The following is a 12,581-nucleotide window of genomic DNA, read 5'->3' on the forward strand; positions in this document are numbered from 1 at the left end:
AATTTAAAATAAGTATAATAAAAGGTTGCAACTAATATTTAAATTTTAAATTTTGAGAGGCTGATATTTTTGAAATTTAAATATGTTCTATCGTTCAATAAGTCTAGCAAATTCTTACAACTAACATTCAATAAGTCTCATGTCTTCTTGCAACTAACATTTAAAAATATTTTACAAAAAGTAACATTTGAAATTTATATATATTTTATCATTCAATAGTTCCAACAAATTCTTGGAACTAACATTTAAAAAGAAAACTTCGATTCTTATTCCATTTGCTAAGTTGGATGCATATGATACCAAATAATATATACTATATATTACTTTACTTTACTCTCATGTTGGAGAGGTGCATTTTGTCTAGAGTTACTTTCATTTTGGATAGGTGCATTTTGTCTACAGCTTATGGCGCGTCCCTTTATCATCTAGCGTAGCTAAACCTACACCACTGAATTATTTTTCAGACCATCCCATTTCAGCATCAAATGACAATATACAATAGATCCCCTATTGCAGAGTAATTTCATTTCTGCAGCTTGTTCTGGTCGGCGAGGATGAGCGGTTTGAAGAAGCCTCATGTTCTGGCGGTACCATTTCCAGCACTTGGTCACCTCATTCCTTTCTTCGACCTCGCTAAGCTCCTCGCTGCGAACGGCCTGGTCGTCAGTTATGTCACAACACCTGCTAACGTTTCCCTCCTCCACGAACATCTTCCTCAAGCTGGTCTCGACATTCGCCTGGTTGCTCTTCCTACGCCCGCCGTGGAAGGATTACTTGGACGAGAAAGGTACGATCTTCTTCCCGTGGAGTCGATTAGCCTCATCTTCGAGATGATGGAAAAACTTCAATACCCTTTCAACACTTGGATGGAGGAGCAAATCAACCTGCAAAAAGAGGCAGCAGCACCTCCGGTGTGTATTATCTATGATTTATTTATTAGGTGGGCTGTCGACACGGCACAAAATTTTAACATTGCTAGTTTTCTGTTCAATACCTGTGGCGCCTTCTCAATGACACTGATGCATTCGATTTCGTGTTCGATACTGCAAAACGCGTTGGAGAAAGACGAGGAGGGCCATCTTGTGGTGAGATGCAATTTGTCTCGTCCTCTCAGATTGTCTAAACACGAGGTATCCCCATTATTCCTCAATCCAGACCTTTCAAACCCCATTCGGCTCTTCTGTAACCAGCGTTTCCAGGAGATTGGCAAAGGATCGGGAACGCTGGTCAATACGTTCCACGGGATCGAGGATTTCTACGTCGACCACTTGAAAAATTTGACGGCGAAACCAGTTTGGGCCGTAGGTCCTGTGCATCAACAAAATTTATTTGGCGGAGCAGGGAACGTTAACAGCAGAGGGAAAATGGTGGACATCGACGAAGAGGAGCTGGTTTGCTGGCTGGATTCGAAAAGTCCTCGCTCCGTTGTGTACATTTCGTTCGGAAGCCACAACGTTTTATCAGAAGAACAAACGCATGCCTTGGCCAGAGGTCTTGAAGCCAGCGAGCAGCCATTCGTTTGGGGTATTAAACTGCGACCAAAAATGGAACCGGCATCCTCAGATCCAAAGACTGATCATATTGGCACGTATTTGCCAGAGGGTTTTCTGGAGCAGACAAAAGAGAGAGGGTTAATCATACGCGGCTGGGCGCCACAACTGGTAATTCTTTCCCATGTTTCAGTGGGCGCCTTCATAAGCCACTGTGGATGGAACTCTTCGCTTGAAAGCATTTCTCTTGGTGTTCCGATTCTCGCATGGCCCATGTCTGGAGATCAGCACTTCAATTCTAAGCTTTTTGCAGAATTGGGCGTAGGAATCCAGTTGTGCGAACACGCAGATGGAAATCCAGAGGAGGAAAGGGTTAGGGAGGGTTTGAGAATGGTTCTGGTTGGAGAGAAAGGAAAAGAGATGAGAGAGAGCGCAGAGAAATTGAAGGAGACGGCTGCAAATGCTGTCAAACAGAAAGGATCTTCAGTCGCAGATTTGACAGCTTTTGTAAGTCACCTGTATAGGCTTAATAAAAGGCCGACAGAGGACTAGAGCAAGGTAGAACAAAATCTAATGAATGCAAGTAGTGGATAGGGGAAAGATCCAGAAGTCGTCAAGGCTATCGTTATGTGTTTGGAATTTTTAAATAGTAAGTTGGATTTTGTTAATTTTTATTGTGTATTTCTGTAGGTAAGTGTAGTACTTAAGGTTTAGGCTTGTGGATATTCAAGGAATTTTTGTAGAGTATCATGGAGTACAAAGTGGTCAAAGTGTGTCATTACAAAACACTCTCTCCTATCTATTATTGTCATGCATCAAATATAATTACTCAAAATATATCACTATTTGTGGTTAAATATTCAGTAGTTTTATGAAATGTCTCAATTGTTATGGCTTAACATCAATTCTACTTTTTGGTCTTCTCGCTATTTATATATTGTTCGTCTCATTCATCAGCTCAAGTTTAGATTTTAATACTTTTTGAATTTTAGATTGAGCCATATTTTTTAATTTAAAAAATAGATCTTATTTATTTATTTATTTTAATTAATAATTTTAAGAAATAATAATTATTTATGAGATTATGTGTCAATTTAGTTATTTAAAGATATCACTTGATTAAAAAAAATTATTATAGAAGATTGATTAAATTACAAATAGAATAATTAGTCAATAAAAGGTTGAGATTCATTATCAATGTGTGGTTTAAAATAACTAAAAATTAGGTATGTCTTCATCTTATCTTGCATTTGATACTATGATTAATAGTGAGGTTGTGTCCTAGAGGTTGGTTACATTAGATACTATATTAGATACTATGATTGATAGCGATGTTGTGTGGTTGAGATTGATTACATTAGATACTATTATTGATAATGATTTTTTTTGGTGGAAGTTTTGTTCTATGTATAAAGATATCCATAATTATTATTATGTTTGAAGTTTTAGAAGAAGATCCCCATTATGCTCCAAATAGTTTTATGTGTAGCTCTAAGAGATGGTTTTTTGGCTATATATATTTATGTCCCAATGCTAGGAGTATTTCCTATTAAATGAAGTAAATTATTAGTTTTATGCTTAAGGAATTATATTGTTCCTTTTGAGTTGGAAAAATATTGGGAGGTTATTTTTTTAGTGGTCTTGGTGTTACAGAAGACTTCTTTACTATTTAATCCTAAAAATTCTAGCTTTCAATCCTTTCTTTCAATTGATCTTGAAAATTCTAATTTGATTCAAGTTTTCAAATATATATCTATATTTCTCTTTTGCTTGTAAGCTATTAGTTACCTTTTAGATTCTTTTATATTAGTCATTAGAGACTATTGGTCTTTCCCATCTCATATTTCATGTATCTAGATAGATATGAATTATTTGAAGGGTGGGACAACTTAAATATGACACACAATACAAGAATATATTTGGAACATATTGTAATGGCTTAAATTTTACACCCATGTGTAACATTTCATTCTCACATTTTTCCAAGTTAGCTTAAGATGTAAGGTTTTGTCACATGCATCATCTTTTCTAGTGGACCACTCATCACCTGACTCAAAGATTCCCAACATGTAGTTGTAAATTTTTTGGATCGGTTCACATCACAAAGATGTCTATATGGTGCACTTTTTTCCACAAATATAGAGATGTGTAGGATTCCATTGGAGCATTATGAATTTATGAACCTACATTTGTAATGCCCCAAAATTATGGCTTTTCCATACAGACTCCATTCAAGTCCATCATAAACCTTTTTCAACCCTTATATGATTTGCTAATAAACTTTTAGACAATCTTAGATCACTTGGTTGCATTCTCACAACACCTTGGCTCTCATGTTTATAACTTCATGCCACCAATTTACACCATTTTTGGTTCCATGGATCCACTTTCTTGTAGGTTTATCCATTAATAGATAGATCACGCTCTCATACTTGGTCTCATCTCATATTTTCAATCTCTCTACCTTTATAGAGGAGTTTCTTTTGTATCCTTTTGGTTTTTTAGCATATTATTATTCTTGTCTCATTTATGTTTTACATAATCAATTTTTAATCTTCTTTACTGAGTTATTGATCGGCAATTTAATCATGTCTAATTGCCAATTCAATGATGTCTAATATATATCTATAGAGTAGAAACATCAAAGCAAGGGTTGTTAGATATCTAGGGCTAGGAGGTGAATCAATTATCTCTAATTATCCTATAGTCCCTTCAAATACTTTAGTACTAAATCAAACTTCATAATCATTATAAACATCTACTTGATGATCTCATTTCACTTCATAATTAACACTTATAACCAATTTACTTCAAATTATTCATTCACTATTCTAGTTATTACTGAATATCAGAATATAATTGTTTTGTTACCTAGTTATTATCAAGTTGCAGTAAAAAGTAAATATCATTAAAAATAACTTGAAACATAACAAAAATCACTCATTTGAAACCATGATTTTTACCATGGAAACCCTATAAAGGGAAAAACCACCCAGGACTACCAATCCAAAAGATTTCACTCTTCTAAAGTGAGATCTACAAGGAGTCAACCTTGTGGAAGGATTATATATACATTGTTAATGTGACGATGTTAAGGGATTTACATCAAAAGATCATGTAGACCTTATCACTCATTGATCTTTTTAAAAAGTGGTCTTCTCTAAAGGATTTATAAACACCACTAATCGATGTTGCTATATAGGATTTCACAGACTTGTTAAGTCTACCTAATTAAGAGATTTTTCTACTACAATTGTTAGAAAGTAATAATAAAAATGACTTACTAAGTTTAACAATACCTTCCTTGTTCATATCTCTATTCTTCTCATTCTCTCTTTGATCTCCTTCTTCTAATATTTGTTCTAGATGATTCACTCCTTCACTCTTTTAATTAATCCTTCTTAGAGCTCCTTTATGTTGTGCTCGGTTCTTCTTTGCTTCTTTTAGCTTCAACACTTTTTCACTATGATCTCCCTCTTCCATATTCAACCAACAACTCCATTAGAACCAACAACTTGTTTTAGCTCCTCCTTAAATAGTAGTCTTTCTACTTCCAAATTTTGTCACTTCAACACAATTGTCAATCTCAAGTTCATTGTATTTAGTCATTTTGAAAATAGAACTTTCACACAACTTTGTGTTCATCCTTATCCTTTTGCAATCTCCATCATCAGATCTTCATTACATTTTTTCAACCATAGATCTTGTGACAAAATATGACTTTTGCCTTTGAACTTCTTAAACATTCTTTATTTTCACAAAATGTTGGCCTTAGATTCCATCTTTATAAATTTCTTGATGCTACTCAGTGAACATAACATTCACTTGGGTAAAAAACCACTCGGTCAATACTAAAATTGATTAGTTAGCACTAAAATTTTGAGCAATATGATAGGGTAATTGTCCTATACTTAATGCAATTATGTGTTATAGATATGCAAAGAAAACACTTTGTCGTATTTCCTTATCAATGAAGAATATATAATGTTTCTTTTATGTTCATAATGACATATGGTTTTATGATCACTCATGTTATTGTTGTCCTTTGGGATTAAGCTATTGTTATGATGGATTGAGTAATGCATGAATTGTATTCATCAAATATTTTCATATAAGTTGTGGTATCTTTCTAATTGGTCTCCTTTGATTGGAGTTAAATACATTTAGACTAAAGATTGTATTTATCCATTATCTATCCAACAATAGATGGGGTGCACACTGTTTCTTAAATCTTGATGATAGGATTATATGATGATTGATTCTATTTGCCAAATGCACAATGGAGTGATCTTTTATCTTCATCATGAGTTGATATGTACAACATTTGTAGACCAAGAAATTATATCCACAAGTATTGCATAAGTTATCTTTAATATATTTTTTACACTTAAAAATATTCATACATTTGATTTCTCCTTGAGAAAGCACTTGCCCACTCAAGAGTATCAGTGATAAATTCTGCAACAATGATTGTCTCCCTCATAGAGGTTGAGGTCAAGGTACAACCACCTAGGTTTTGTAGAGCCTGAACTATTTAGGTTGACAAATTGTGCCTCAATCTTCTTTGTTGACCAAAATTGTGTTGATTTCTTAGCATCAAGTAGGCAAGGCTTGTAGGAATTCAAATGACAATTTTGAGAACCAACATGCTCTACCTTAGAGGGTAGAGGAACACAAGATAGAGTTGCAGCTACAAAACTTTTCAAAACTCAGACACCAAAATTTTTTTTCCAAAATTTGTAGGGGAAAATGTTCATTATGTACATATAGAAATGGAATTACAAAAAAAACAAAATGTTCTACTTTTACATGTCATGAATAGTCATGCCAATCAAAACTCTAAATGTTCAATGTATAACTCTTTTAAATTTTCATGGTGACAATAATGTCTCATGGACATTCTAAGAGTCACAAGAGCCTCGAATAAAGAGGTAAAAAAATAGCAGTCCTAGAAGAGGAATTGAGGTGTGCCCAACTTTAAACGTGGGACCTTTGGCTCACATATGGTGACTAAAATGTGTAGAAATCTATGTGGGGTAGAGCTTGTGCACTTCTAGAAAAAGGTAAAAAAGACAATTGCATAATGAATGCATTTAGTAAAATTTCTTGGTCATTAGCAGCATTTTTAGTGGGTTACCGACACCTCTGAGATAGAGTAAGATGTTTGAGAATGTGGTTTCCTCTTATGCCCTCTACACCATGGGTGAAAAGCCTAAAACACCTTTATTTTGTCAACAATCATTATGCATGAAAGGGTAGCAAAAATAAATTTCCATTCTACTTTTTATTTTTTTGTTTGTTAAAATCATTTCAGAGTAGTTAGGAAGCCGTCGTCAAAGTTGAAGACTAGAAAATACATGTGTATACACCTTTGTCTATAGTCTTTGTAATGATATCCTCAAATTGAAATGAAAATTTGTACTGACAAGGAAACAATAGAAGATCTAGGTGAACATACTACACATTTGACCAATAATAGAAGATAAAGGTAAGCAGAATTTACCTGTGTATTTGGCTTTTCCACTAGTCTACGTAGGAAACTTTTAAGTCTGGACAAAAATATGCAATGGCAAGCTTCATACAAACATTGCAATGAAATTTGTAGGTTAAATTACAAATAAAATTTAGTAATAGAAGCTTTAAATCTGGTCGTAACATATATGGCATTTAAGATGTTAAGCTTTAAATCTAGCCCTAAGATATACACCATTAAGATGTATTAATAATATTTTATTTCACACTTATAACATTTAATAAGCATTCTTTATGTTTTAGCTTATAGTATGATATTGATCAACATGAATTTATTGAAAATTTGGTTTTGTAAATTAATTTGTAACCCTTGCCTTTTTGCATCACTGCCAATGGCAACACAAGAAGAGCTCTAGAAGAGCTTGAGTCCTTGCCTTTAAGATAGATATAACATGCAGTTATAGTATATATTCAAAGGTATTAACAATTCAATTTTTAGTAAGTTTGATTTTATTATTTTCAGTAAGTTGCCTTTATTCTTATTTATGGAAATTTTCTTATTTATTTAACAAATATTTAGTTCAATAATTTTATTATCTAGTCTTTACTAGGTTATATATATTCTCCCTTTCCACTTTGAAAAAAAACAAATATTATTTCTTATCATTATTTTATTTTGATTTATATTTACAACATTAATATTGTCACTTTTTATTTATTAATGAATAAAAATTTATTATTATATTTTTATTTTGGATCAAATAAATAAGTCTTTTTGACATTCATCAAGTTACATGCTACATTCTAAATTTTCCTTGGCATCTCTTCATTATTCTTTCGCTTAATATACATAATGTTTCTTAATAACTTTTTGAATCCATGGTGGTATTTATTATCATCTACAAGGACTAGTAAGAAGGTGTAAAGGTAGGTATTAAATGGTAGAAGATAATTACTCTAGCTCTTATTCTAATTTTAATTGAATCATAATATTCTAGGTATTGCATGACAAAAGGTAGATGAAAAATATAAAAACAAAATAGATTGTTCCAAATCATGCTACGAAAATTTCTAGATTTTGTAATGTTTCAATTGGGATAACATATTGCCATACAAAATCTCATTTGTGAGTTGCAAATGCAGCCAATATCAACCATATGAAATGAAATCTCTTGCATACTTAACATTTCCTTATTTTTTTCTTAAAATCACTACAAAAAAATTTTAGTCTTTCTAGTGATTCATGTTGTAGTCACAAAATTTGCAGAAGCAACAGTGGTGGATGGATCGCTAAATTAGTCAAATGAGAGACTAAATTTCTAAATTTGAAGGCAAAAGCAGAGACAAAGCTTTGATCCAAACCCCATGGATTTTCTATACTTAATCTTGCAAGTAGTCACACTCCCTACCTGGTGTGCCATAAAACCATATCAAGCCGCACATAATAATTCAACCCTACCTCCTCCAAAATCCCTACCTTCATTTGTAGATTTGTAATGCTAGTTAAAGGCTTTACGACAACTACAACTTATAACTTCCCAATTTGCATCATGGATGGTTGATAGAATTGTCCATGATGCCTTGAGGTACCTACGGTGGTGTGCATACAGTCCAAGAACACCCATCCAAGCATGTGGAGTCAATGGTTTCACATTTAGGTTGTAATATTGAAGAAGCATTTTACGAAACAAGTGGAAAAGCCTTCTTCTTTGAGCATTTCATCATTATTGTACGTAGTTTTGTGTCATTAATGCTAGAATTTTAGTGATTGGTGAAGGAGCTTGATTCTGAAGCTTCAATAATGCCATGTGGAGAAGGCAATGATAGCAATGGCATTTGTCAACCAAGAATTCTTTGTTATATGCAGAGAATTGCATGATATTAAATTGTATGACATTGATGATGAAGGAGAGTTTTTTGCTCCAAAATGTTGTTGGGTTTTCAAACCCTAAAGTGGACTCTTCTTGTATTGAAGAACATTCTAGTATTTTATTTTCTTAATTTTGTATCTTAAAAGATTAATTTTATCCTTGCCAAAAACTATATTAGCCAATGAAAAAATAGAAATTTTTGCTTCAAAATTAATTTAAAAGTAAAGCATTTTTGAACTATATTATTATGGAGACTTTGCTTATAAAATTTAACTATGGACCAACACAAAAATTATTGAGATAATACTTTTTAAATTTCATAAATAGATGAATTTATCATACTATATGATAAATTTATAAGGGAGAAAAAATCTTGAAAAATAATTGGCTACAATTTTGTAACTAATTGCATCTAGTAGATGCATTAGTATCTTGCCATGGCGTGGCATGAACTTATAATAAAAAGAATTGAAGTATTTTATATTAGTAATATAAATTAGTAAAAATTTTAATGACGATACCAAAGAAAGAAATGTCAATGACAAATCCTGAGTTTATGGCTTTAAAGTTTAGCCTATTCTATTTATAGGTGGAGGGAGATGGAGGAGCTACATTATAGCAGGGTGATTTGTGTCCAATCTAGAAGTGTTCTATAATAGGTTTTTCCTTCATGGTGGGCAATGATAGGATAATTGGCAAATACAACTTATACATGTCCTATGTCTTAGTACAATGAATTTGTTCAATAAAAATTTGATTTACTTTATTTGTAAAGTTTGTATACTAATCAACCTTCCCTCTATTAATAAGAGATGTGCATGTAAGTCTGCACAAACAACCTATTTACACCTTAGTAAAAAAATATATGTGCCCCTAAGATCTGAAATAGGTTTACTTTTCGCATACCATTTGTTTGTTTGTATCTTAGCAATGAACGTGCAAATGTTTGCACGCTCCTTGTGCATTGTCGACCTTCAATACTATTCACATTTTTTGATGTTTCCCTAGTATTCTCTTCTGGCACGGCACCTCAAATTGACACTTAGTATTACCTAGGTTTCACTATTATCTTATCTCAGGAATGCATTATCTGGGGTTCGCTATTATCGTAGTCATTTAACATGACTTGTAAGGTTGGGATTCTACACCTTATCAACAATATTGCAAAAAAACACTCCTGTGTAGAATACCAGGCACAAGGAAGCTCAGCACAGCCATGAATGCGCTGCAAAAACCCCACGTCGTAATCGTGACGTTTCTGCAATGGGTCATTGCATTCCATCTCTAGACTTAGCTAAAATGCTCGCTTTACACTCTCTCACGGTCAGCTTTGTCACCACCCGCACAATAGAACACCGTCGAAAACCAGGGGAGTCGTTGACAGGTGTGTATAATCAGTGACTTATTCGTTGACTGGACTGTTCAGTCCGCCAAGAGATTTGGAATAATTAGTCATTTTTGCTCCGTGTGGGGCTTTTGGGACATCGGTATTCCACGCCATCTGCCACGCCATAACCACTGATGGTATGCTGCGCAAGGAGGATGATTGTGTTATAATCGATGATATCTTCTCATCTCCAGTGAAATTTAACAAGGAACAGATGCCTCAGAGATTTCTGGAGCCCGATCAAACCGACCAGGGTCTAAAGTTTTTAATGAACAAGATGCATTCGATTAGCCATTGCTGGCGAATGTCGAGCCTCGTTATCTGCAGCACTTGAGAAATATATTAAATGGAAAGCCCGTTTTGTCTGTCTGTCCCGTTGCTCCTTTGGGCTACATTGCTAATACCAGAGGGAAAAATTCGGACATTAGCGAGCAAAAGTTGATGCAATGGCTAGACTCTCAAAGCCCCAATTCGGTTTTGTATGTTTCGTTTGGAAGCCAAGCATTTCTTTCGCCAAAGAAAACAAGGGCTCTGGCCAGGGGTCTTGAAGGGGGCCAAACGTCTTTCGTTTGGTTCATTAAGGTTTCCCCAGAGATTACTTTATCTGCTGAATTGAGCAGAGAAGAATTATGCGCTTCCTACCTTCCAGATGGATTCATGGAGAGAGTTAAGGGGTTGGTCATATGGGGATGGGCACCGTAGCTTGTCATTTTGTCCCACCCATCTGTGGGTGCGTTCATGAGCCACTGCGGGTGGAATTCGACTCTGGAAAACATTTTGATGGGCGTACCGATGCTCACATGGCCGATGTTCGGAGAGCAGCATTTCAACTCTAAGCTGGTCACTGAGGAACTCGGCATTGGGGTCCAGTTTTGCCAAGAGAGGGATACGATTCCTTGTGAAGAGAAGGTGGAGAAATGTGTAAGACTTGTCATCGGTAGCGACGAAGGTAAAGAGATGAGAAATCGTGCTGTCAAATTTCAGAGAATGGCGAAACAATCTGTCGGAGGAGGACGATCTTCGACCGTGAATTTAAAAACTTTTGCGAGTGAGATGCATAAGCTCATGGATTGCAAGGCTTAGGATTGGGAATGTATAGATCTAGGCACTGGCTATCTGGCAGAATATTTGCACCCCGCCAGTGCCACTGTTCATAGCCTTTAGCTACAGGTGCTATGCATCTGTCAATGTACTGTGCAGTATCCAGTCTATTTTGTCCGTAGACATTTATCGACTTTAATTTATTTTATTGATAAGCATAGGCTAAAGAAGTGATGTGGTTCAATCTTATTTACAGTGGTCAAGTTTAAGGTTCTAATTATCTACATGATCTCAAGTTCGAGACTGCCTCATGTTTGAATAGTGCATGTGTGTCTCAAGAGGACTAGATTCACCTCTCTTGCTTCAAAATGGGTTGCCAAATAGGGAGTCGAGACACCCCCTTGATTAAAAGAAAAAGAAAAAATAAATCCACTTAGAGACACCAAGACACAAATCAGACCTTATACAATGATTCTTTTTGTTAGTCGGCCTTAGCTCCATTTCCTCTCCTCCCTTATTGTAATTAAATATTTTGAAAAACAATATTGTTTGCATTTCTGAATTTAGGTGAGGTTACAATGGAATCTTTTTATATTATTACTTATTCATTTTCATTGTAGTTTTATTTTACTGTGTTGTTGAATAATAAGAATTTGTATTATTTAAAAATAATAAAAAGAAACAATCACATGTCAAAGTTTTATAATCAAAAATTTTAATAAAAAAATAAAATGTCTTAATTACTTAGTTTTAAAAATTTAGATTATATTTCCTAAATTAAATAATTAAAGTATCATTGAAAATTTAATTTTCAATAGGTTTGAACTTTTCCAAATCAATGACTTTAGTCTTAGAAGGAGAAATTGTTAAAGAGGGGTAAAAAATGTTCCCATTATCTAGCCATCTAAGACAACACTTCTATAATGGGTAAAAGCACAAACCTGTGTCACCCTTTTGTAAAGGAAAAGCTTAACAAGGGTATAACTATTCACCTTCAATAGTATAAAACTAGTATTATTTAGAATTTGAATATAAAGTAAACTAATGAAATGTGTAGAAATGGTTGAAGTTTAGGATTAAAAATTTGAATAATTATTTGGAATAAGAAATCATATATTTTTCTAATTTTTATAGATAAAATTTTAGTCATTGAAAAACACTAAAAAATAGGGGTTTAGTTCCCACCACAAAACTATGTGGAAATAAATGTGTTTCCATTTGAACTCAGACAATGTTATAGATAACACATATAGCTATAACAATCAACAATAAAAATTGACTTTAGACCTATATTTTCTCTTTTATTGTGATTCAAATTTT

The 12,581-nt window shown here is 33.8% G+C and overlaps 1 protein-coding gene and 1 pseudogene across 1 annotated transcript; both read left to right on the forward strand.

Annotated features, from left to right (window-relative positions):
• The first annotated feature begins 349 nt into the window (after positions 1 to 349).
• On the forward strand, positions 350 to 2,347 carry LOC149579603 (scopoletin glucosyltransferase-like). The gene has a single exon (XM_089786102.1). The coding sequence runs from the start codon at positions 555 to 557 to the stop codon at positions 2,040 to 2,042; it is 1,488 nt and encodes a 495-aa protein (XP_089642228.1). The 5' UTR covers positions 350 to 554; the 3' UTR covers positions 2,043 to 2,347.
• Positions 2,348 to 10,049: 7,702 nt separating this feature from the next.
• Positions 10,050 to 11,303, forward strand: LOC149579604 (anthocyanin 3'-O-beta-glucosyltransferase-like; annotated as a pseudogene).
• Positions 11,304 to 12,581: the final 1,278 nt, after the last annotated feature.

Source organism: Cupressus sempervirens, chromosome 1 (assembly GCF_028749045.1).
Source record: "Cupressus sempervirens isolate cs-2001-9-10 chromosome 1, ASM2874904v1, whole genome shotgun sequence".
Taxonomy (NCBI): domain Eukaryota; kingdom Viridiplantae; phylum Streptophyta; class Pinopsida; order Cupressales; family Cupressaceae; genus Cupressus; species Cupressus sempervirens.